This window comes from Botryllus schlosseri, chromosome 15, assembly GCF_051294905.1.
Source record: "Botryllus schlosseri isolate E-star chromosome 15, Bs_hap1, whole genome shotgun sequence".
NCBI lineage: Eukaryota > Metazoa > Chordata > Ascidiacea > Stolidobranchia > Styelidae > Botryllus > Botryllus schlosseri.
Genome location: NC_137250.1, coordinates 11,852,912 through 11,879,507, shown reverse-complemented (window position 1 = coordinate 11,879,507; position 26,596 = coordinate 11,852,912). Strand labels below are relative to the sequence as shown.

At 42.8% G+C, this 26,596-nt stretch overlaps 1 protein-coding gene across 5 annotated transcripts in view; it reads left to right on the top strand.

Annotated features, from left to right (window-relative positions):
• Positions 1-26,596, top strand: part of LOC145457616 (E3 ubiquitin-protein ligase HERC2-like) — a 102,326-nt gene that overhangs the window by 30,153 nt on the left and 45,577 nt on the right. For all 5 annotated transcript variants that reach the window (XM_080335837.1, XM_080335838.1, XM_080335834.1 and 2 more), the window contains exons 47-81: positions 57-235; positions 294-377; positions 986-1,226; positions 1,504-1,618; positions 1,978-2,118; positions 2,176-2,274; positions 3,063-3,260; positions 3,937-4,228; positions 4,643-4,857; positions 9,180-9,380; positions 9,601-9,756; positions 9,867-10,076; positions 10,817-10,943; positions 11,352-11,470; positions 11,539-11,688; positions 12,480-12,678; positions 13,164-13,363; positions 14,207-14,337; positions 15,392-15,546; positions 16,151-16,305; positions 16,997-17,378; positions 18,475-18,723; positions 19,533-19,643; positions 19,711-19,798; positions 20,640-20,896; positions 21,604-21,717; positions 22,239-22,327; positions 22,387-22,542; positions 22,813-22,943; positions 23,369-23,567; positions 23,629-23,736; positions 23,919-24,025; positions 24,915-25,268; positions 25,333-25,443; positions 25,847-26,024. In XM_080335837.1, the coding sequence (XP_080191963.1) occupies positions 57-235; positions 294-377; positions 986-1,226; positions 1,504-1,618; positions 1,978-2,118; positions 2,176-2,274; positions 3,063-3,260; positions 3,937-4,228; positions 4,643-4,857; positions 9,180-9,380; positions 9,601-9,756; positions 9,867-10,076; positions 10,817-10,943; positions 11,352-11,470; positions 11,539-11,688; positions 12,480-12,678; positions 13,164-13,363; positions 14,207-14,337; positions 15,392-15,546; positions 16,151-16,305; positions 16,997-17,378; positions 18,475-18,723; positions 19,533-19,643; positions 19,711-19,798; positions 20,640-20,896; positions 21,604-21,717; positions 22,239-22,327; positions 22,387-22,542; positions 22,813-22,943; positions 23,369-23,567; positions 23,629-23,736; positions 23,919-24,025; positions 24,915-25,268; positions 25,333-25,443; positions 25,847-26,024 (6,001 nt within the window). The remainder of the gene's footprint in view (positions 1-56; positions 236-293; positions 378-985; positions 1,227-1,503; positions 1,619-1,977; positions 2,119-2,175; positions 2,275-3,062; positions 3,261-3,936; positions 4,229-4,642; positions 4,858-9,179; positions 9,381-9,600; positions 9,757-9,866; positions 10,077-10,816; positions 10,944-11,351; positions 11,471-11,538; positions 11,689-12,479; positions 12,679-13,163; positions 13,364-14,206; positions 14,338-15,391; positions 15,547-16,150; positions 16,306-16,996; positions 17,379-18,474; positions 18,724-19,532; positions 19,644-19,710; positions 19,799-20,639; positions 20,897-21,603; positions 21,718-22,238; positions 22,328-22,386; positions 22,543-22,812; positions 22,944-23,368; positions 23,568-23,628; positions 23,737-23,918; positions 24,026-24,914; positions 25,269-25,332; positions 25,444-25,846; positions 26,025-26,596) is intronic.

The following is a 26,596-nucleotide window of genomic DNA, read 5'->3' as shown; positions in this document are numbered from 1 at the left end:
GTCGTAGAATTATGTTTCTTACCGTCCCGTGCACCTCTAAAAATAAAAATCCGCAGGGTTCCAAGGTTCTCCACGTTTACGCCGGTCAAAAGCAACCGAGCGGCCAGCACCAAAGACGCGGACTTGCCAATACCGGCCGGCGACATGAAGACATTGAAGGACATGGGTTTCAAGGACAAGCATGTCTTGCGCGCTTACCGCCAGCTGCGTAAGTCGCCCGTGTTCGCGACGCAGAGTAAGGCCGCCTGTTCGAATGATGATATTGCTGTGGCTCAACCGGTTAACTTGTGCAGGAGACCTGGCGGAAGGTGGTTACGTGCTGGATTTGGAAATTGTGATCGCTTGGCTGTTGGAACATCCGATCGCGACGATAGAAGGTTTAGTGTGTTATGGTTGTTAATAATTGATAGGCTATCTTAGAAATTGTATGGTGCATCTTTGTGACTGACTCAAACGAACTATGGCTATTTTGCCCAGATGTTATGACAATTAATCTTTTTGAAGTGACACAAACACATCACTAAACGACTCTCTGATTCACAAATTCCCAAGTGTGACAATTGAGTAGTTTTGTCAAGAAAACTTTACGAATTCTTGAAATGAATGGTTTCCACTTGTTCCTAACATTTGTATCGCTATATTGGGCCGCGGAAAAACGATTGAAATCGTAGGGATATTGAAAAAAATTATTCTAGAGCAGTGGTTTCCAACAGGGTTGATATCGCCCTCGAGTGGACGATTTTGAGAAACGGGTGCAGGGTGGAGAAAATGTCAGTACGTTCAGTCAGATAAATTGAATTGAGCGGCATCCTGATATCATCACAAAGTGCATGTGAAAACGGATTGTTCTGGAACTGCCACGAAAGTCAACTAATAAATAGGGTCAACTCGCCCCCACGAACTGTCCTAAGATACCAGGATCCCACTCTTGTTAGACTTAGACTCGTGAGAGAAAATTGAAAATCCAAAAACGTTTGATTCTCAGACTTGGACTCGTCCGCCGCCGAAGAGGAAGATGTCGATCTGGACGAGTTCTCAGTAATCGAGGACGATCCCTTTGGTCGTGGCGGCGACCTGATACCGGAAAACGTGTACCACGCGTTCAGCAACGACTACAAAACCTCGTCATCTTCGGATTCGGACAGCACGGACGATGGCGACAGTCAGGAAAGCAATTCCTCACCAATAGTGCGGCTATCACACTACGGGCTGACGTCGCAAAGAAGGTAAATCTTCTTATGAGTACATACCATTCAATGTGCTTTTTCTCAGGGATGCTCAATGAGGTCGGGCATAATTTTTAATATTCGATAGAGGTGGCCGAAGCAATCATCGTTGGTACTCGAGTAACGTACTTTCATTTTAAATACAAGTAAATATATATAGCATGAAGGATTCCTGGCCTATTGTTGCTTTAAAATCTGATAACTCCTAAGTAAGAGCAGTAGTATATAAGCTATAATTATAACCACTAAAATTGGCTTCTGATTTACGTACATTCAGCCTCGACATGTCTCGGGACGAGGACACAAGCCTGCGCGCGGGCGCGACCTGTCTCACTCGCCAAGACTTTGACAGTTCGGACGACTACGCGAAATACATACGCAGCAAAATCAAGGTGAAGCCTACCAGGAAATTTTTTGATTGCGTAGTGTTGTTTTGCACCCAAACTAATTATCTAAATCTGTGGATTTTCTAAGTGCAAGATTGCAGACGGTATGATAATGTCTCGAGATTTCTTAATAGACATCAGTCATCAATGTTTATTCGTTAAATACGACCTTACGTCATTACTTACTTTAGCAACCGTAGGATTATCACTCTTCTTTCTATTAGGCCAGTTTTTTCGATAAATTCCTCATTGACAGCAGCTCAGTTATGATGCAAAGCCTTACAAGACTACTTCGGCACGTTCCTTGTCCAGCATCATCTGGACATCATACACGCACCTAATTTACCTATGCTACCCTTGCTCAGGTTGGTATGCTGGTAAAGTGCTGTAAATCCTACGAGGATGTAAAAGAAGGCGATACCGGCCGCGTGTTGAAGCTCGATCACGACGGATTGAACGATCTGAATGTGCATGCGGCTTGGGCATCAAAAGGCGGGACTTATTGGGTATTGTGCTCGATTTAGCTTGCGAGAATAGAAAGTGAAAGTTCCTGTATTCCGCAGGTGAGGTACATGCATGTCGAACTTTTGAGGGACGAATCGGTAGCGTTACCCGAGGACCAGCTGCATTTGATGTTGTCGCCGATAGATGTTGGAGACACGGTAGGTGTTAATAAGGCCAGTAGACATTACATATATGAATATGAATAGTTGTAAGCATTGAGGTGGTGTCATTGCAGTTGCAATTATGATGTTCCAATATTAAAAATCTAAAATCTAATTGCAGGAGCTAATGATTGCGGCATGTCAAAGTTTGAAATCTGAGTCTATACATGGTATTTGTATATTCAAATTCGATTTGAATTTATTTCGTATTGTGACCCGAGTCTTTGTCGGGTAATGAAAATTACATGTCCAAACTCAACTAAGTTTAGTGAAAATTGGTAACTCATTCGATATCTTGTAAGTCGGCGCTTCGTAACCTTTTTTCTAGCGTGGGTCCCCTAATCTTGGAATTTTGGAAGCCCACGACTTAAAAAGTGTTCATTACTTCCACCCTGTCCTAATCATGGCCTCATATTGCCAGCTGGCCTAGTTGTTGGCCGAGAAGTTATCAGATTATGCAAAGAAGGTCACTGCTTTCGCTTGTTACCTATGGTGAGCTTTGTAAATAAGACGAAATAAGGACAGATTTTACGAAGGACAAGGTATATTTAGAGTTGTTGTTTGTACATTGGCTTTTCATAGACCCTTTGGTACTAGTTTGCAAAAGCCAGGTTAAGAGCCCCTGTTCTAAGTGTTAATTTTATAAATTCAACTCTGGTTTTTAAAATCTTGCTTCTGGCCTTGGTCATTATCACTTCCTGATTTATCTGGCTATTGTAAAATCACCTCGCGGGGAAATTGTGCACCATTGTCTTTTCGCCATACTAATAAAGTTTCGTGTCCAGGTACGCGTGAAGAGGTCGGTCATAGCGCCGAAATACAAGTGGGGTCAGGTGACTCGCGACTCGGTGGGTAAAGTGGTGAACATCGACGGCGCCAACGCCATGGTGGATTTCGAGGAGCAGCAACGCTGGACCTGTCTGCTGGCCGAATTGGAGAAAGTGCCCGAACAGCATCCCAACGTTCACTGTGATCACTGTCAGGTCGGAGACTACTCTGTACCTTCAACCCATTTTAACTTCCCGAATGCCTACTTTTATTAAAAATTTTCAGGTGATCTGCCTTTGCTTACAGTATCACAAGTTAGATTTATCAATCGTTTTGAGAAAATGCTTTCCCGAAAAGGTTTGGCAGACCCTGGTGCCAAAACCACTGTGTTAAATCCTGGTCCCGTAATCGCACTAATTTGTTTTTGATAGTAGCGTTTCCTATCCCTTGCAGCCTCACATATCATCACTCCGATTAAGATAACCATGGATTCTATGTATTATGTAGACTGATGTGGACAGTTTTTAAGTAAACTTCAAATTCTGAAAAAGATTGAAAGAGCACTGGCGTAGTTCATTGCTAGGCCATCGTTGGTATTATTATCATACTAATGTGATTGTTCAACACCGCGGTAATTGTAACACTGCTTTAAGAGCTGAATAAGATGTATGGCGCTACTTCAGCTGTGGTAGATGCTTTCTCTAAATCCTGGAATTTTAATGGGATTAATCCCGGAATCCGGAATTCCCGGGGTCCCAACCGCAGTAGCAAGGCCTACTACTTTGACCACCTCTGCTTTCTACATAGGCCCTTTAAGGGGTTGAATTGTCGACTAGGACGGCATTATTCACAGCCGAAGTAGTACTAATGATTGTTTTCTGAAATTTCTAGGCCAAGCCCATCGTCGGACCTCGCTACAAATGCACGGTCTGCGTCGATTTCGACATGTGCGCTTCCTGCTTTGGCACGGTGAGCCACGCCTCGACGCGGCACGTTTTCGACATGATCGAGAAGCCGGGGGCGGCCAAGGTCCGGACCACCGCCAGTTTTCAATCGCCGAGTTCTGCCGCGACACGTTTGCGACCCAGGAAAAGGTTGACTCCGGGCGATGAGATACAGACGCAGGCGTGCGCGTTTTGCCCGGATGATTCGGAATTGAGCGGGGCGCACAGCAGCGGCGAGGGTGAGATTGCCTTACTGTAACCAGATGTGGTCTAAGTAGTATAAGTGACGCCATACTCAATTACAAGTTGAAGTTGAAATGCCCAAGACATGACAAAACTACTTTAAGTGGAAGTAGAATGGAAGTGGAAAGTTCTGAAAAGTTCTCAAGTTAGTAGTTTCAAAAATACATTTGGTCGCGGGGTGGCATATTTTTAGCAGATAGTCTGAGGAGGGTTCTATCGCAATCCCAAGACGCAACTTCACGACTAACGAAACGCAACAAGCCTTCGGAAATATATATTTAGTTACTGTGGTACAAGGGCTGCACCAGCCATAGCCTGCGACACGAGGGAAAAATGTTGTTATGACCACCTCTGGGTGAATTAAATTATACCGTTCATGCGGGCGCACACGAATCACTTTTCGTTTTTAGCCACTTATGATCCGCTCGCGAGCAAGAGCACGAAGACGACTACTTCGTGGAAGAAACTCGTCGATAAACTGGAAGTCTCTTCCGGCGCCAGCTCGAAAAAGAACCTCGTCGACGAGAACGACGAAACGTTCTGGAAGTCTGCGGGTCAACCAGGAGAACATCAAATCACGTTGACCATGCGGCCCGGAGCTGTGGTTACCAGCCTCGTGATGCAGGTCTTCATTTCTTGTTAGACGATGATTTCATAGTCTGTCGCTGCCGATCTAAGTACGAGAATTATATGAAAGTTTTTCTGAAAATATACCCTAGCATTCCCAGTCAAGTCATATGCAATCCGCAATCCCGCATATTAGGGAAGGCATCTGTCGTGAAACATTCAGAATAGCAAGACATTGATGATAGCGAGGCTGTTAGCTGATATGACACTTGCTATTTTATATGCCTCATCAATGTGAGAGCAGGGCTTTGGAGCAGCCGTAAATTTGCATTGCTCCATCTCTGGAGCCGCATTATTACCGCTGCTCCGGCTCTGAAAACTATCGAAGATGTCTGTCTATATCAGGGGTGGGCAACCCGCTGCCTGCGGGTCATATGTGGCCCGCGAGAAGGTTTTGAGTAGCCCGCGAGCCAATTTCCCATTATATTATCGAAATCCTGTTATATTATCGAAATTGAATTGCAAGGCCAACCAAAAATATGATTAGTCTGGCCGCGACACTTGGGATGTTGATGACTAAAATATCAGTTCCGAGCTTCCGACGCATTGGTAGATCAAGGGTCCGCAGTCACATTTTTAGTTAATCGTCGTACATTACAATAAACTAAAAGAGTAGTAAAAATTTTCTTCACACTTCGCGTGTTTAATTGTCACACGATTTCTTGCTTTGTAGCCTACCCACTCCTGAAAATGAAAAAACGCCTGATTTAGCCGATTGAGTCTAACTATAATCGCAATTACGGGAGAAAGTCTTTTCGCGTTTGCGCTCGCAGAAAGATCGTCAGCGATGAAATGTAGGCACAAAATAATAATCTTCGATATCGATATGTCCAGATGCCGAATAGTCCTGTCCTTGCAAACTGAGCCCATCGGGCGGTATACAGTCGACCCGCAATATACCCAAGTAATAATAATATTAACTTTTAAAATTTTACGCGCCTGGTGCGGCTAGTGGGCAGCGCACTCGTTCGTCAATTTCATGTGGCCCCTTAGCCGAAAAGGTTGGCCACCCCTGGTCTATATAGATTTCTAATTTACCCTTAGGTTAGTTATCTATAGTATAATCTACAGTCTGTCAGCCGTCAGTAACATCGGATGCAGCAACAAAGACATAGGTAACGCCGTGTCGGCTTGTGACGTCATAATGAATACTTGTCAATTGTCCATAACATCATAGTTGCACTAGAACGCACTTTACTTCATGCCATTGCTGTGTACACCCATGAAAATTCTGATGCGGCGTTTTAACACTGGCACTGTACTCGTTAACATCAAGCCATACAGCTCAATTCAATCTTTAAATAAGCGATTATTATTCAACTGTAACTGTAGCAAGAGCAATATGGGCTGACATCACGACCTGATCAATAGAAATTCGATTTGTACCAAATGGCCAATGGTTTGACGTTCGTTATTGGTGCACTCTAGGGTTGTCCAAAATTTGGAAAATCGTACAAATCCTCCGTTGTAATGTCTTATTCTATAGATTATTGATAAAAAACTACACTGGGCCTAAAAGAAACTCACAGGAAGGCCGTTAACATTTCGTGCAAAGCGTTTGAAAGTAGCTGCCGAAGAATGGGCGTGCCACCGACCATAGAACGGCGAGAAGACTAGTAATCACGAAACCACGGCTCTTGATTGGCTAATTGGCTATGCTTCAATGACCACGACAGCAGCAGCTTGATGATGAGGTGATCAAGGAGTCTGCTACAGGCGGCGATTCTGAAAGCGCATTGTATGTAGGTTGACAGATACTGATTTAGGATTGATTCAGGGTAAGTTGAGGTACGAAATACATGATTTACAAACAACAGCTGCTTCACAAAAACGTCTAAAGCATGACTGCTTTATTGTGTAGGAAACCGCCGTAGCCTATATGCCTTGTTTTCAACCAGGGAAAGCATAGGCGCTCATGCTAGTGGCGACAGATTCCTAGTTTCAGAAAGGCTATATCATTATTGAATACAAATATAAAGCCTAACAATGACACTTTAATTTGTGTCATCTTATTGGGCTCAGGTTGTAGTACATAGTTGAAGTTTTGAATGATCTAGGGATCGGTTAGGCTTGGCACTTATCAGATGTTTACAGCAAATTGAATTCACTTGTAAGTGTTTTCAGAGTCCCTAATGATGCCGCAGAGACGAGGTGTAAATGTAAGCACGGACTATGCTTGATATGATATAAACAATATGCTGGATACTATGCACTATGCAGCATTGTCTGTGCGTTGCCTTACACCCCTTTTCTGCACGATTATCAAGGACTTTGGCATATCATATCCAGCATAGTATGTGCTTACTTTTACACCTCTCTTCTGCACCAGCATTAAGGACTTTGAAAACACTTGCAAGTGAATACAATTTGATGTAAAAGCATCTGATAAGGGCCAAGCTAACCCGCTGATTCAGCCGATCCTTAGAGCTTTCAAAACTTCAACTACGTACTACAACCGGAGCCCAATAAGCTCAGACAGGCAAAGTAGTGTCATTGTTAAGCTTTATATTTGTATTCAATAATGATAGATCCTTTCTGAAACTAGGAATCTGTCGCCACTCGCATAAGCATCTATGCTTTCCCTCGTTGAAAACGAGGCATATAGGCTACGGCGGTTTCCTTCACAATAAAGCAGTCATGCTTTGGACGTTTTTGTGAAGCAGCTGTTGTTTGTACATCATGTATTTCGTACCTCAACATACCCTGAATCAATCCTAAATCAATATCTGCCAACCTACATACAATGCGCTTTCAGAATCGCCGCCGGTAGCAGACTCCTTGATCTCCTCATCATCAAGCTGCTGCAGTCGTGGTCATTGAAGCATAGCCAATTAGCCAATCAAGAGCCGTGGTTTCGTGATTACTAGTCTTCTCGCCGTTCTATGGTCGGTGGCACGCCCATTCTTCGGCAGCTACTTTCAAACGCTTTGCACGAAATGTTAACGGCCTTCCTGTGAGTTTCTTTTAGGCCCAGTGTCGTTTTTTATCAATAATCTATAGAATAAGACATTACAACGGCGGATTTGTAACATTTTCCAAATTTTGGACAACCCTAGTGCACTCGTTACCAGTCCATCCGGTGTCGATCAAGTTTATCGGAATATAATATTTTCTCGTTGAAACGAATCGAATACTCGAATTAAACACTGTGCCATGTACATTGCGCCATGCCCATAACGAATTAAACTATGCAGTATGCACATTGCACATTTACAAGTCACAGTGCGCGATAATCCGGGAATACTAGAGTATCAAGCAGACATCAAGAATGAATTTACGAAACAGATGATTACAAATTGGAAATCGCGTATCAAATCAGTAATTTGTCTCCAACATAAAATACCATGCGGTCCTGACATCGCATTGAGTAGCTCGCATCGTGACAATTGTTCGCTGAGTGTAACGGCGTTTCGGGCTACTCTCCTGCCATCCCGCCACCCAATAGCAACCTAACTAAGAGATCTATCGACTACTCGGGACCTATCATCTGGAATGCATTACCACCACATATCCGCGAATTGCCTTATAATAGATTCAAAAAAGCCCTACTTGATCACCTCTTGTCGTTATACTAACGCTGTTGCCCTACCTCGCCCAGACATTGCTTCATTGATCATTTGCTACCATCGTTTAATTTTCTTCTATTTTACTTTTATAACTAACATTTTTTACAGCCAGACTGTTCAGAGTCAAGTGTACCTGTTTGATGCTGGTGTGATCAGACTAGATGACCTTCACGGTCTATCGATCATTCCTATCTAATACCGAATACTGTGCATGCATATTTTCTGTACCACCATCACTGCCGTGTGTTATGTATTTTGGTCGGATGAAAATGAAGACTCTCTCCCTCTCCCTCTCCCTCTCCCCCTCCGCCTCCCCCTGCTCTGCTGTTAAATCCCCAAGAACATGGTTAGTCGGAAAAGGTAGCGCCAGAGAAGAAAATATTCTTAATTTCGCAAAGGCTTGCTTGCTGTTGAATTATGTGAAATCAGGACAATGGTTGTTGCATATATGATAGCATCTTATGAAATACGTCGGAGCCGGAACTACCCCTCAAATAACTGGCTCCGGCTCCGGCTGAATTTTATGTAGAGCTCCAGCTCCGGTAAAAATGCACGGCTCTGGGGCTCCGGCTCCAAAGCCCTGTGTGAGAGTGGCTCGTTATATTTGCATTTTTTAATCAGCAATATTTAATCATATCACTGTGACATAAATATTGAAAAGGCGCCTAGAACAATTTCTCGTTTTTCATTGCGCCGATTTGTTGTCGACCGTACGATATCTGTACGATAAAAATACTATCGGCTATTGTCTCAGGTGGATCGCAACGAAAGAAATTACATACCGAGCCTGGTCAGCATCGTGCTCTCAAGCGCGGAGAAGAAAAACGTCAAGTCGCGACGTATCACCATACAGCCGACGTCGAAATTCGTGCTCCTGCTGCGAGACTGCGACAAACCCTATCGGCGAATCACCATCAAAATCCTAGAATGCCACGGCTTTGGCATCGATTGTAAGGTAAAGGATGTCTGCGGTTTCAAAGGAGGCATCTACTCCAAAGCTACTTGCTCATTTTCACTATCCAAATTGTAAAACGCAGTAGCTCTCCCTAAATACTGTTCAAGCGGAAGTAGTCTTAAAGCATAGCTTTTTGAGTAAGTAGTACAAGGATCCATTTACCCGTTATATATTGTGAATTCTAGACCAACCAGCCTGCACGGAATCTTGTTTGATTTAGATTTACGGATTGCTGATCAAAGGCTACCTGCTCCCCGTTGCAAGAACGCCGTCGCTTGTCTCAAAACCGGAAGAGAGAATTCAGTCGTGTGATGATATCTTCGAGGATATTTTTCTTGTCGATTCAACAGATGATACAAGACCATCCCCATCGACGGTATACTCGATTTTAAACATAGTTTTGATTCTTTTGTATATGACTATTTGCCTTGGTCTTGTTTCAGTGTCTCGGGGTGAAATAAGTTAACAATTGATTTGTTTTATCAGGCCGCTTCAAAAAAACACAAGATGTCCGCGGCTGTACAAACTACCCACACTCGGGTTTACGTTTGGGGTCTGAACGATAAGGATCAACTCGGCGGTCCCAGAGGGTCGAAAATTAAGACCCCTTACATCTCGGAAGCGATTTCGTCACTGAAAGTCGCGCAAATTATCGGCGGGTCAAAGAGCCTTTTCATCGTCACGCAAGAGGGAAAGGTAAAAAACTACTCGAAACCAGAATATTTAATATATTGTAAAGGCCGTAATCACTTTAAACTGTTCTTGAATATGATTGGAAGATTACGGGACTCTGTAAAATCCGCAAAATCCACTATAATACCTCCAAGTCATCTGGGAGACTATTGTAGAACGGTACCGTGTGCGCTGTGCAGGAATTGCGTATTGTTAAATTGGATCATTTTTTCATGGTAACTTGAAAGACGGTACAATAGTGATAAATAACCATATAATGACAATATCCCGAAAGGCTGCGGAATTGTATGCAATGCAGAGACAATAGTGGAAAGAAAACAGATTATCCCAACACACCTTGCTTTTGCTGTAATTCCCCGATATGATGTCCTGCTGGGATTAAAGCAAAATTTGCAGTGTTTTCTGGCTTAGCGTATGGTCGAATTTGTTTGTAATCAATGGCAGCTTTGCAGTTTGCAATGGAACAATATACCTACACATGACTTGCTTATACAATAGTATTTTTATACAATAGTCTTGCCAGTATTGTGGCAGATATTGTGGATTTTTTTTATCTCGAAAATTGGCATAAAATCACATTCAAATGTAACTGTTCAAAGCTTCCAGCATATTTCACTGTTGTTACGATAGGTCGATAATATCCATTGTGAATCGCGGGCTATGGCTGGTTCTGAAACGTAATTACGAGACTGATGCTCCATTAAGTCATTGAATTTTCTTCAGTCCACAGATTTATATTCCAGGTGTACTCATGCGGCGAAAGCACGCACGGCAGGCTCGGTCTTGGCATGGTGTCGTCTAACGTAGCTGCGCCAACGTTCGTATCGCACTTGACATCTTACTACATCACGAAAGTCGCGATACACAGCGGTATGCACGACGTAGTATGTCAGTTTTGTCGGTAAAATATCTTGTGATTTCATAAAAAGTTGGGATTGTCGTCTGATTGAAAGGCGATGGAATTGTGATATTGGACAATTAGCGAATATGCTATGTACTTTGTTTATAACTGTTGTAACTGGTTATTGTCATGTATTCATTTCAGCATCTAGAGATTGTCAGTGATGAAGCACTCTACTTTGTTGGAACACTCAAATATGTTTTGCCTGCTTGCAGTAGTCAAGTGTTTATTTTTAGACCAATGCCACTTATACGTGACATTTTTCGGATGCATTTGCATCAGTTTCATAAGAGAAATCCCGATAGCAACCACGGGAAATATCCCTGTAGCGCTGTGAAAATTGCACCGAAATTTACGTAATTACCTCTGCATCAAAGGCGGGAGACACGCGATGGCGCTGACGTCAACGGGGGCCGTGTTCTCTTGGGGCGATGGCGAAGACGGCAAACTAGGTCACGGTAACAGAACGGATTGCTACAAACCGCGTCTGATCACGGTGAGATATTCTTGTTTCCCGCGTATTTAAGCGTACTCCGTTCGTTGGATGTGAAATTGTGTTTCCAGGCGTTAAAAGACCAGCACATCGTCGACATTGCATGCGGCAGCTCTCACAGCGCCGCTGTCACCGTCACCGGGAAGCTCTATACCTGGGGACAGGGAAATTACGGGAGACTGGGCCACGGGGATAACACGACACATTTGAAGCCGAAACTCGTAAGATTCATGAGGCGTGTTTCCTTGTCGGAAAAAATATGCAAAGATATAAAAAATATTATCGGCAGAAATGTTGTTTTCATGAATACGAGCAGCCTTGTGCAACATGCTTTGGATGCTGACTTACGACTAACATAGGTTTCAAGACTGCTATTGTGGGAAGAGAGATATTCGTAGTCCCAATGGGAGGGCTACAATCAGGGTTGTAACCAAGTCACAAGGCTTCGAATCACAAGTCAATCTCACTTTTGTAGGTAGTTTTGACTCGAGTCAAGTCGAGTCATTTTCAATTCACCACCGAGTCAAGTCCGAGTCATTGTGTTGGCTGCTCAGTTTCCTGTTAAAGTCTTGTTAAACCCACTTTTATAACTCTGTCTGATGATATCGAATGGTTCGCATTTATAATATACTAATTTTCATCACATTAAGTAGTGTCTGGTCGCATTGTCAAGAACCATTACCGATAGACCAATTCCCAATAGTGCGGTTACTGTATTATTCTTTGAAATTACAACGAAATGTCGGGATTGGCCGTCTGAATCCTGAGTCATATGACTTGGTTCGAGTCGTGCGCAATGACTCGAGTCCAAATCGAGTCAATACATAGATTGACTTGAGTCGAGTCATTTCCGTATTATGAGAAAATGACTCGAGTCGAGTCATCAGAAAATTGTGACTCGATTTGAGTCATGACTCGAGTCATTACAATTGATACTCGACTCGGATTAAAGTACTTGAATCAGCCCTAACCTTAACATAGGTTTATATAAATAAAACTCGTAATGTTACAGGTTGCGGCGCTTCACGGGGTTCACGTCGTCCTGGCAGCTTGCGGTAGCAGGGATGCGCAGACGCTCTGCCTGTCTAAAAAAGGTAGCGTGTATTCGTGGGGTGACGGTGACTTTGGAAAGCTAGGACGGGGTGGTAGCGACAGCTGCGCCATCCCGCAGCTGGTGGATAGACTCGACGGGAAAGATATAATTCAGATAGGTATGTGTCTATGTGGTCGTTATCATTTGCTTGGAAGATTCAATTTCCTGTCTCCGTAAACAGGGATTTGTATGATGTACAAAGTAGCTAGTTTGTGGTATAGGACTTGATGATAGCTTTCATAACAATATCCATTACAAGAGGATATATATTTAAACTCAAAAACTTTTCAGATGTGTCTTATCGAGTGCTATCGAAAAGTCTTTGAGTTTAATCTAGAAATTCTTGCAGTGGATACTTGTATGATAATGTACAATCTTCATGTCAGCTTCTCATGTCGCTTTTTGATTTATTTCCAATTCGATGTCAATTTCCACATAATATTTTATCTCCGGTCCATTATTATTACAATAGACAGTTACATAACAATACATCATTTCCGCGAGTCCAAAATTATGTTTCATCCCGCAGGTGGTAAGCCTCTGTATATTCATGAGCTGTCGAAACGATAACGCTCTTAATTTGTACCGCCTCGATTTTCGCAGAATGCGGGGCGCAGTTTTCGCTAGCCCTCGGCAAGTCGGGACACGTTTGGACTTGGGGAAAAGGCGACTACTTCCGCCTGGGTCACGGGCACGACGGTCACGTGCGTCACCCCACCGTGATTGAAGAGCTGAAAGACAAAAAAGTTGTCAAAATCGCAGTTGGAGCGTTGCATTGCCTCGCCATCACGGCCGATGGATCGGTATTGCGCTTTGTCTTAGTTAAGAGAGTGGTAGCTAGCATAGTGTGTGTGTGTGTGTGACAGAGAGAGAGAATTTGTCATTGCAAGCAGTTCGAATATGAAATACAAAGTTCATAGCACACCAAAAGATTGATTGGATGTAGTAGGCAAAACGCAATTCATGATAGAACTGTGATATAAAATAAATTTTAGTAGGAGTATCTGTAAGTTATATAGTTCCATTAATGACAACCTGAAAGGAAGGGATCTTTAAGTCACAGGTAGTCTTGTGATCATCACGTCACAGATATCTGTCGTTGAGCGAATAATCATCAAGACGACATCGTTCACACTTCCATTTGTGTGCCTTGGAGTCGACTTTTATCAAAATACACCAGCGAAAACTTTGTCAACGAAAGGAGTTTGTGTACCACCTAAAAATAGTACATTGAACGCTCTCTCATTCGAAATTTCATGCTGGCGACGTCATATTTTGTGATACGATTGTTGATATACAATGTTCTTTCCAATTCTCTACTAGTTGCTGACGATTACCCCTGACGAGTGTCAGCCGAAAATATTCGGGTTCATTTCAATATGAATATACTATTCAATCATGAGTATCGCTGAATTATATATGATAAAGTAAGCATCTTGAAAAATAACTGCACCAAAAGATCCTTCACAAATCTGAATGAAATTGTACCCCACATAGTTTTCAATAATCTCATTCAGATAAGCGAGCTTCAAAGTATATCGCTGTGTTGATATCTGTGCGGGATTCCTTGTCAAAACAAAGCCGGTTTTAGGTTTTAACTCGCATATTTCAAACACCGTACAAACGGGTTATGTTGTCTCTACAAGGTGTACGGGTGGGGCGATAACGACCATGGACAGCAAGGTAACAGCACAACCACGGTGAACCGCAAACCAGGAAAGGTTGAAGCGCTCGGCGGTGTGAAAGTGACTGGTATTGGATGTGGATCGAGTCACAGGTAACACCGTTTGTGACGTTGCTCAGAATAATGGCTTGTAGCCGTTGTGTCGTTACACCTGTCTTTTTGATGATAGTCGCCATGTCTGGTCGTTAAAAGGGATATTTAACCATGTGCTACTACTTTTTGTCCTCAAAGTGTTTGTCGTTTTATACAAACTACTAGTTTTCTTGTCAAACAGAATTTGAATCATGGTAACAATAGCAATTATGCACCTGCATCACGATCGGTAACAGTGATTATGGAAATTGCCAGGGTTGTAATGACTCGAGTCGTGACTCGAATGGGGTCCGACTTGAGTCACGATTTTCTGATGACTCGACTTGACTCGAGTCGTTTTCTCATAATAGGAAAATGACTCGACTCGAGTCAATTTGTTCATTGACTCGACTTGGACTCGAGTCATTGCGCATGACTCGAACCAAGTCAATTGACTCTAGACTCAGACGGCCGAGACCGACATTTCATTGTAATTTCGATGAATAGGAAAGTAACCACACTATTGGGGATTTCGTCTATTGGTGCTGGTACTTGAAAATGCGACCAGAAACTGCTGAAAGTGAGGAAAATGAGTATATTATAAACGTGAACCAGATTTTTAAAAAGTGGGTTTAACAAGACTTTAACTGCAAACTGATCAATCAACACAATGACTTGGACTCGGACTCGAGTCAAAATACCATGACTCGGACTCGGCCCTCTGCTCGCTGACTTGGACTCGGTGGTGAATTGAAAATGACTCGTCAAAACTATTAAAGTGAGATTGACTTGTGACTCGGAAGCCTTGTCACTTGGTTACAACACTGGAAATTGCACCTTTTGGTAGCGTCATTGAACATCTCACGTCAGACAAAATGATATGCATGTTGCGATTCTAAAAGCTTTTGCCGCCGATCGGCAGACATGAGACTGCAACGCCTCGACGAAATCTACTTCTTCAAATGGCATACTCGATTGCATAGCTCGAAAATCATCGCTTATATTTGAAATTGATTAGAAACTGATTGAGTAGCTTCAACTAATTTGACCACCGTATTACGTCCATTTCTTCTAGCATCGCGTGGTCTGCCATTGACGAAGCGCAGGGCGGCGTCTTCGAGCCGGTGAGATTCTCTCAAATCAAGGACTGCATCGGGATGTCGTACTCTGGAGTGTACGCGTCGGATTTTCAGCAGAGTCTGCCGAAACGTGACTTGCTGGACATAGCAGGTGAGCGCTCTTTTAGAGAAAAGAAACCGGGATCCATTTCTCTGGTATTTAGCGTTCGGACGGATTTGCTTGTAGCTTGCATTGCTTGCAAGGTTGCCATCGCCTATGTGCAGGGCTGGACGAAATCGACCAGCTCGGTGACTCGAGTATCAGATCTGTACATTTTAGCGGCCGCAAAGAAAATCTCGCTTGTTCTGTATCACATAAGAATTCGAATGGTATTTGTAGGACCAAAGATATTTTGATACACTTCGTGACAATAACGTAAGCTGATTACGACTTCAAAGATATGTCATTTCCACTTACGTGCGAATCTTCGTATGCTGTGATACCACTAATCGAGGCTTACACGGTGGGAAAATAGCATCAAAACTGTCATTCTTGTGAAGAATAACCGTAGTGGAATGGGACGTAATATAAAAGTACACAAAATAATCGTTTCTAACTACACGTCCCGAATCATTTTAATACTTCATTCGGATTCGAGTATTCAAAAGATTGCTTTCGTTGTTATTATTCAATACGAAATCAGGGCAGACACAACACCCATTAACCGGTATCAGCAATGCATTCTTTGTACTGTAAATTCTTCTTATGGTTTCAGGCACGGTGTTCGCAAACAAGGCAGACACGTCAAAGGATAACGTCTACCTCGACGGCAAGAAGGACGAGAAAATAACGCTCGCAAAAGCCGTTTTGGCGTTGGCGTCGATTCAGAAAAAGAAGCGCGCCTTGGAAACGTTGCTGGAAGCGAAAAGAGTGAGTCGACAATGTTTAGAAAGATGTTCAAGCGAAAGTTGGAAATCCTTCCCATTTTTAAGTGTTTGAGTTTAATTTGTGATTTTCTCCGCCCCGCCCTTCCTTTTTGGCCAGCCGTCCTTTATTGTCTTTTGGGTTTGCTGACTGGTCATGACTCGTGAGTTGAGGATTGCAGGCCATGTTTTGTTGTTAGCAATAACACTGCAACCTCTTGGCAATGATGTTCATTTGGAGCGTACTATTAGTTTGGGATTAGGCTTCATAACATTATTGTGGGACAGTCGCTAGTGGTTGATATTTTAGTTCAATTCAAGTAACTTTTCCCCAGTAAAGTGGTTAAACTTTCAAATTACTTCTTGTACTGGGCATTTTACAGTTTTTCAGGCAAAACTAGGTCGGAAATACCTGCTTTCGACGTACTCTGATATTGCTACTTCTACTTTTGCTTTAGTAAAAATTTAATTCTACTTGAGCACCAACAATGACTACTTTCATCACCTATGAGCATATGTCAAAAATAGGATTTGCGAAGACGATTTTGAGTTCTAATCCTGAAAAATGTAGCGATTTTAGGAATCTGCACCAAATCCTGGCTTTCAACAAAAAGGTTCTTGTACTAGTGTAGAAATTCACGACATTACTTCCACTGTAATGCCAACGGCGGTTACTTTGACACTTACGGCATTTACAGATCAACTTCACGCGACAAATGCTGTCTCGCACGCTGCTGCCTTCGAAATACACGGACGGAGACAAAACAGATGAGACAAAATCACGGCCCATCTCTCAAACACAACGGGACGCCCCGGCCGCCGTCGGCACCGTCGAATCGCCCGATCTACCGTCTGTTTCCGATGACGACATCCCTTGTACGAGCACGGCTTTCGCCGCAAAGATATCCGACCACGCGATAGCCTCGGTGATTGCCGATACGATTACGTCGCCCGAGGAAATCACGTCTGACACTCCAAGGAAGCTAACAGATGATAATCCGGCAGACGACTGCACTACTTCTTCCACGGATAATTCCATTTACTCTGAGATTAACCCACCGGACGCAAAGTCGCTGGCGAGTAAGTGAACAAATCTAAAGTGTATTCCTCTTCGTTTTTTAAAGGCAATTTGGCGTTGTATGATGTAACGATGTTGTTCTAACAGAACTCCGAAATAGCGGCTCCCAACATTTTTGGACTCATTGCCCCCTTATCAAGCTCGACACAAATTTTTCCTCCCCGTATTTACTGATCCGTAAAAGAGGACATATAAACGCAAAATTTCTTCACCTAACTCTTATCGCTGGTGAATTGACAAAAAGGGGTCATTTTTCGGACACGGTGGTCAGAAAACTAGTTTCCGCTTTCACTTTCCGTTGGGTTGATATTTTTTCAGTCAACTCTCGCGTCATATGCAGAGTAAGCCGTCTTCACATGCATTTTTGGCCGTGTTAATTAAATATTCTCACTAGACGTTCGAACATTTTCGCCCCCTTGTTTCTCAAAATCGCCCACAGGGGGACGATATCGCCCACGTTTAGCAGTATTATTCAGATTTTTATGTAAAACCAGACATAGGATACTTGTTATTTTACTTGCGAATCTCTGCTTCTACTCACACTCGAGTAGATATGCACCATGTTGCTTCTACTTCTACTCGAGTAACAATGATAACTACTTTCATCGCGTCTGAAAATTGCCAAAAATATGATTTATGAAGGCAAAGCGGAGCTCTAATTTCTACTGAATAAATACCAGTCAGCCCTCAAGCTTACCGGCCCTCGATCTTACATATCAACTTCGTCCATCGACACATGCGTCAAATTCATTTTCATCGCTAGTCCTTTTATGTTATGTTATCCCTTATTTATTTCCATCCAGTGTGCATGCCCCTTATTTACGTCGCCTAGGCCCAGGTGGGTGTTCTGACTCAAGTCGTTTCGTAGTCTTACAGTGTTTTGAAATGATGGAATTGTTAATAACCTGATACTGAACTGATACTAATCCTAAAAATAGTAGCAGTTCTAGAAATCTACACAAAATCCTGGCTTGAAAATCGGCCTGGAAAAAGAACCCGTGTCCTCGAAAATGTCTTTTCGCCTTGTTGACTGGCGGTGGTCTCTCATTGAAAGCATCTGTTTAAAGTTATTGTAAAAGTACACTGTTTTACTTTCAGGTGTCTTGAAATATTCCGTGGCGTCTAGGATGCCGCTAGAAAGTCACGCGGCTGCGTGCCACGCCTTACGGCACATGGTGAAGTCGCAGCCGCGAGCCATCAGAATTTTACTGAGCCACGCGATTGTCGAGCTGGAGAAGATTGCGGATCTCGCGGAATCGGCGGGATTCGAAATGAGTCCTGTCAGTCGGGAGAGCATTCACCCGTACGACGACGATTGCGAGGTCTCCGGAACTGTAAAAATACCGGGTGGGTACTTTTATTGTAACTTTTTGATTTTGTGAGTTTTACTAGGATGGGTTGATTGAGAGATTTGAAAAGCCATGCTGTTTTAATCGTAAGTATATTCCAGGGTTGTGTTGACTCGAGTCGCAATTTTTTGGTGACTCAACTTCACGCAAGTCATTTTCTCTAATAATATCATCCGACAAGATGATATTATCCCCGGCCGGATCAGACCAAATACCTGATTATGATTAGTGATTAGTAACACTGGTATCCACGACTATCCCCGCTTGGCGCTCAGCATTATTGTGGTATGGGAGCTATTTCACGCCATTCTTGTGTGACAATTTCAGTCTGAAAATTCATTCAAACTTATCCGATAACTACTTTTTAGTTTTCAAAATTCCAAGTGTGCAAACTGAGTGATTTTCATTGAAAAACTATTGAGCATGAGTAGGAGTGCCCCGAAAACGCAAACGGGCAAGACCTGCTTTGGTACTCCGAAAGGTTGCCAGTGAACTCGCACTTAGTGAATTCGGCCTTGGAAATGTAATCACTATGGTTATTATTATGAAATCGATGCATCAATATTGTATTGATGAATTCAGAAATTAATATTTCACTGAATATGTAATAAAATTGTGTGTGGTATACTGCATGTGGTGAATTCGGCACATGGTATGTATGTATTAATATATTCGGGTTAGGTTTTGCTTCAAGTTAGAGGTTATGATAGCGGGAGGTCAGGGTGAGGATTTGGGGCATCCAAGTGCCGAATTCACCGGTATAATTCACATCCGAAATAGTCCGCTGAAATCCTGCCGCACTTTCAGGGGCCGAGAGCATTCGGATTGAGTTTGACGGCAGATGCTCGACGGAAACGAAACACGACGTGCTGACGCTGTATAACGCCGACAGGAAGAGCGTCATCGCCCAGCTATCGGGTGAGTATGATTTGCAACACATCACCAGTTCGAGATATCATAGTTGACCAACTTGCGCTTTGTGCAGGGAGGGAGCAACACAATTGGTCGGACGTTTACTTCGTCGAGGGCGAACAGTTTTCCTGGACCTTCAAAAGCGACGCTTCTGTAAACGGGTAACGTGGATTTGTTTCGAGTTGAAAGTTTTCATACACGGGGCTGTGGGGTCGGATCACTTTACCTCAGACTGCAGACATTTAAAAAAATAAGACTCTTGTTGTAGGTACAGAACTTCAATATCCAATAGCATGGTGTACTCATATTGAAACCACCCTGATTACAGGAGAATTCAAAAGATCTTCATATATCAAAAGTCGTATTGTTAGTCCTGAGACATTATATTTGTTGGCGCGAATGTAGATACACAAAGTTCATTTGAATTCTTTACTATTTGCCGACAATTACCCCTGACGAGTGTTAGCTGAAAATTTTCTGGTTCACTTCATTATGGATGTATAATTCAATTGTGTTTTCGATATATCAACTCCAGCTCCAATTTCTAATATTTTCTCCGTAAAACTTGGACACCAACAATCCTTTAAATCTGCTAAGAAAATTGAATGATTATATTAAATTTTGAAGTCATAATTATGACTAAGTGAATTTGAAACATGCTATTTTTTTGATTCCCAATGGTGGTAATGGTGTTCTATTGAAAATATTTCCATTCCTTTATAGAAAAGATTACTAAATTTTGTACTCAATGTTAACAACCGCCTCAAGATCAAGTTTAGTGCTTGTCGCAACATTATCATCAGAGATCTGCTGTACACTAATAGACCTCTAAAGCAGCAGTCAGGATTGTATACCGGAGTAGTACGTTTAGTCGCACACTTTCACAGGGTTAATGAAACTGCGACTCCACAGTCTTGGAACATATGTTCTTGATATCTCATATGATAAACTCGTAATTGACCTTCTGTACAGCAAATTATAGACGTACATCTTGTTTCCTAGATGGGGCTGGAAGTTCACGGCGTATCCGGTCGCTACGATCGGCCGCGTTGACAAGCAGCAGCTGACGGAGATGAGCGATCGTCGACTGTTAGAAAAACCGATAGCGGCGTTCATCGCGACGCTACTGGAAACGGTTTTCAATCACGCGGTGTCCGACGTTTCGAAGCAGACAATCGAAGAGCTGGTCAGGACAAAGAAAGACGTCTTCCATCAACTCGTGAAAGTGCTGACCTCTTGCGTCCACGCCAACTTGATCGGTATGTGGATCGGGCGATTGAGCATGCTAATCTGCACGCTCTGGGTTTCAGTATATGGTTTTGGGATGGGAAGTCTGATTCAATGTGATTTGCTAAAATTGGAAATAGAAATATTTCACCCGTTTTAAGCCGCGTTGACGATCACGCCACGTCAATTTATTTGATTCTTTCGATGGGTAACGATTCACAATAGACAATAGGCCATCTACAACAGTAGGCTACAAGGTGTAAAATGTCAAACGATAGTTTCGGCCACCATCCAATTGCTGTGGGCAAAATAATTTTACTTTGTAGACAATTTTGACAATTTTCGACCTAACACTACGATTTTGACAAAATTTTGACTATTTTTGACATGTCAAAAAGTAATCGCCTCACTAATGACGCTACGAATACGTGAATGTGTGAATTCAGTTACCCTGATCCAGGGGCTATTTCCCCCAATTTATATCGCCATTTGAATTGTAAAGGGGACGCAGACATACCCCAAAACTACTTAATGTGTACCAAAATAAATGTGTTAGAATTATGTACTTTTCACTTAAAATCTGTTGACTAGAAATGGTCTAAAATTAGTGCTAGTAGGCAAAAATTACTTGAATCTACCATATAAGTACTTCGTGATTGGCCACTTCTGGATATCGGTTGAAGCAGGCGGAGAGAGTACGGTCGTTATATTTGTTTTCAGCGCGCCATTCCCTTTACAGAACCTGTCGTGAAAATCTGGGCTGTCCAGCAGCTGCAGAACCTGTGCAATTTGTTCAGTCGACTCTCAGTGAAGAACAAGGCCATGATATCTGTTTTCAAGCCGCTGATATCAGGTAAAACACCGTGCGGTCTTGGAATCTATTGAAATCGCGTGTAATTTTTTAACGAAAATGACTGATCAATTCTACAAGCGCTGTGCTCTGCTGTACGGTATTTCAACTTTTTTTCCCCATTACAATTTTTACATAAATGTGCAAACCGAAGGTCTGTAAGGATTCAACATGTTCAATATTCTTGGCTTTCAATAGTTTTTAAAACCAAGATTACTTTTGTAAAAGGCTACCAAATATGTATTGAATTATCCACGGTATACATGTGGGAGAAAGCATCTCTCTCTCTCTCTCTTAACAACATGAAGACAACATACAAGCCCAGTCTTTGAGTTGTCTCTGACGAGTTCACTTAAGATCCATTGACTTGTGCTGCTAGAATCGAGCCCATCCATTTCATTGATGTTGTTAGTTTTGTAAAGAAATAATATTGGATTGTATATATTTTTGCTGTGTATTGGTGACCCGTGGAACAACAGATTCGCAAATACTGGATCGCAACCCTAAAACCCGGGTTTTTTCAGCGCTGCCGGACATTCTGTCGATCCAGTACAAGTACGAGGAACCGCACACTCGCACCGGTCGACAATTGATGCACACTCCCTATTTACGGGTAAGCCTATTTCATCAGTATCGCTGTGTCACAGCATCAAACCCTAATTTCTTTTACAGGAGCTGCTCGTGCTTGCTTGTGATATGGAGATTGAAAATCACGTGCGGAACGTTGAGGAACGACTGAAACTGGCTCCGTTTTCGATGTTTTTTGTTGCAAAAAAAACGATGGATGCGCTCGTGAGCAGGAATCCAATGCCTGCCGTGTTTCTCCAGGTGGGGCGCTCTGCGATATCATTTATTATGTATTCTCACATCGCGTTCTATAGATGTTTGTAGTTTCAAGAGCTTCTAGGAGGTGCAAAACTTCAATATACAATCGAGTATTATATTCATATTGGAATGAACTCAAATATTTTCGTCTGACACCGGGGCAAGCGGTCTAAGCTTGAGTGCTCATAAAATGTGCCTCGTTACAAATCGTAGCGGGCATTGAATTGCCATCGGTTAGATTTGATTTGAATATTGTATCGCGTGATTTTGCAGAGAGTGTCACAGAAACTGGACGATTTACTCGGCGACTCGGCTGACGACGCCGGTTCGTATCATCCCGCGCACGAGGACAACTCACTTTTCACACAGGAAATGGACGAGCAGCTCGTCGATTGGATGAACAGGTGAGAGTGTTTGCAAGTCCTACGTTATATTACAGCGTGAACAAATTTCCGTCATTGAACATTTAATCAAAAGTAGAGGTGGTCTGTATTAAATTATCCCAACTCTTTCTCAAGTACCAAAATGGAAGTGGTTATGTTTTCGATTACTTCTATTTAACAATTTATCGGTAAACCTGTTATTTACACTTTTGGTTTTTTAAAGCAGAAAGTAGTAAGCTCGAGTACTTACATTTTGAGACTGCTTCTACTTGTAATTAACGGATTATTGAGGGAGAATTACTTACGTACTTGGGATTTTGAAAAGTGGAGAGTAGTGTTGGGTGATGTAATCGTCGCCTTTTTGAGTGAAACGACAGCAGTGTCAGCGGAATTTGGCAAATGTAACCCTATGGTATAGGTATCACGATCAATGATTTTAATTCTAGCTCGCCCAGCAGTTGGACGCGAACCTGGGGCGGAAGCGGGCAGATCTACGGCTGGGGCCACAACCACCGAGGACAGTTAGGAGGTGTAGACGGGGCCAAAATCAAGGTCCCGACTTTGTGCAGCACTCTTGTCTCGCTGCAGCCTGCCACCCTCACAGGTGGCGAACAAACGCTGTACGCCATTACCACAGACGGAAAGGTTATATTTATGGGTCACCATATCATTGGAGTACGGTATTCCTAAATGCTTCTTGTAACAGGTTTACGCGACTGGATACGGCGCAGCAGGAAGATTGGGTATCGGAAGCAGCGAATCAATCGCGTTGCCTACATTGCTGGAGTCTATTCGTCACGTGCATATCACCAAAGTAAGAGTCATGTTCGCCTTGTCGCAGTGCTAGTAGATGTAATGTGCTGTACTTTTACTCGAAAATTAGATGGTCAAAGTATCTTGAAGCACCGATATGCAAGACATGTCTAAAAGTCTCTGTTACGACAAACTTATCTGTGATGTTTTTTTGCCTTTCACGCAATCCGCTTGTTTGTTAAGATTTCGGTCAATTCTGGCGGGAAACACATCTTGGCCTTGTCGCTCGAAGGTGAGGTCTACAGCTGGGGCGACGGCGGGGAAGGAAAACTGGGTCACGGCACCAGAAAGTGAGAATATGGATATACTCTGCCATGCTGTGCGTTAGCTAGTTTCTTCGTATAGGGTAACGGCGGTGAGGAAGAATCACACACATAGGTATTTTGGGCATATTCCAAACATATCAAAGATAGCTTGTTTTTGGCATTTTTACACGAGTGGCATCAATTTTCAATATTATGAAAAAATATTCACCCGAATTGAAGCATGTTAGAAAAGGACGCAATCTGATTGAATCACGTTGGTGATAACAGAAATATGCCTAGTCATTCCGCTGAATTCATAGATTATGGCTCTCCTTCACGAATTCCGAAATCTGCCAATTACTACAGAAAACTTTACCTTTTGTTCAATAATCGTCTACTCCATAATCGCTCGAGCGATCATTCCACATATTGTCCGTAAATCCAGAATTTAAATATATGCCATTTTGACCCCCGCCATAAGATCTTCATTGACCTTTCGTAGTCTCCTCAAAGCCAGTCAACAGGCCTTTAATTGAAGAACCCCTGCTTTATGCACTTGTTTTTTCGCTTCAAATGCACTCTTTATAATTCCTGACTTTTCCATAAAGGCCTATTTTTGGCATTTTCTCTATTTGGTTTTGGTTCCTTAAACGCCAGAAATAAGTAAGTCTGCGGGAAAACACACTGCTAAAATTAACGGACGAGTTTCCTTCGATGTCGCTTTGTAATAACTCTAAATTTCTATCCTATGCAGATCATGTGAACGGTCCTGCGTGATCGCATTTTTAGGCAAAAGTTTGGCAAAATCTACTTTTTCAAAATATTCAGCCGAACCAAACGCCCAATTTACTATAGCTGCGTGAAAGTGAATTTATGCGTGCGTTTGCGTCGGAATGGTTATTTTTATTTCATTTTAAATTTCTATCGTCTGCAGATCCTGTGATCGTCCTTGCGTGATCGAGTCACTCCGCGGCGTCGAAATCGTCGACGTGTGCGCGGGCGGCGCGCACAGCGCCGCCATATCCAAAGACGGCCACCTCTACACGTGGGGCAAAGGCCGGTACGGACGGCTGGGACACGGTGACAGCGAGGACCGGCTGAAACCGAAGCTGGTCGAATTTCTGGCGCCTTACCGGGTGCGGTGTGTGGCGTGCGGTAGCGGGGACTCCCAAACGCTGTGCGTCACAAATAGGCCGCGTAGGGAGTCAAACTCTCAAAGCGACGCCACGATGGTATGGTCCTGGGGCGATGGAGATTATGGAAAATTGGGGCGCGGCGGAAGCGAAATGTAAGTTTTGGCAAGTCCAAATTTTCAAGTACAGTCCGTGATGTGATGATAATTTTGGTTTCAGGTCAAAAGTCCCGGTGGAAGTCGAAAGTCTGCGGGACAAACACATCGTTACTGTGAAATGCGGCAGTCAATTTTCACTGGCCCTCTCCAAGTCGGGACAGATCTACACCTGGTACGCTCGAGACCCTGGGGCGTAGACAATGATTCCCACACCTATTTGAGTCATCGCCCCCTTATCAAGCTCAACATATCTTTGTCGCCTTCTTACCTTTTGTGTAGTACTTTGTTAGGTTTTATCTACTACTCGACCAGTTTTTAATGCGGAAGTACTGATATTTTCATACTTATTGTCGAGTGAAACTAGAGTTTATATGTACTTGAACACCCCATTGCTACGAAGTTTATAGAATTCATAAACACATTCATTTTTATGCGACATGAAGCAAATTTATATGAATTAAAAATTCAACTCCGCAAAAAAATTGACTGACCAGAGCCCGGGGCAACAAAATCACACACTTAGGAACCACTAGTGTAGACGAAGCGCTGAGGCCAATAAATGTTTTCGTGTCCAGGGGTAAAGGGGATTATTACCGGCTGGGACACGGGTCCGATCAGCACGTCCGGTACCCGAAACTGGTCGAAAATCTCAAAGACAAGAAGGTGGTCGACGTCTCCACCGGGTCTTTGCACTGCGTCGTCTGTACTGAGGACGGAGAGGTTTACGCTTGGGGTGACAACGACGAGGGACAGGTATGCTTCTTATTCCCGGTCTTCCTGCCTTAGATCCATACCCCTTTAAATAGAACAGGTTATATTATAAAAAATATAATTCGATAATATGTATAACAATATAGGTTTGACTCATCCCCTGACGCTTAATTCATAACAGACGAAGGCCATAAATTCTGCAATTGGCTAACATCTGTTAGATAATCCTGTTTGCGTGAAAAATTTTCGGGACGGCATATTCCGTGTTGTCGGGAAAGGCTGTTAACACTTTCATTTGGGTGCTTTGGAGTCGACTTTTATCAAAATACGCCAAGCGTGTGCCTACAGAAGGAGTTTGTGTACCATCTGAAAATAGTACGTTGAGCTTTAGCGCTCTCTCTGCCCCGATTATTTAAAATTTCATGCATGTGACGTCATTTTTTGTGATACCATTGTTGATGTGCAATGTTCTTTCCAATTCTCTACTAGTGACGAGTGTCAGCCGAATATATTCGGGTTTATTTCAATATGAATATACTATTCAATTGTATATATTGAAGTTCTGTACCTCCAAGAAGCTCTTCAAACAATATATGTGAATGTAATATGCATAT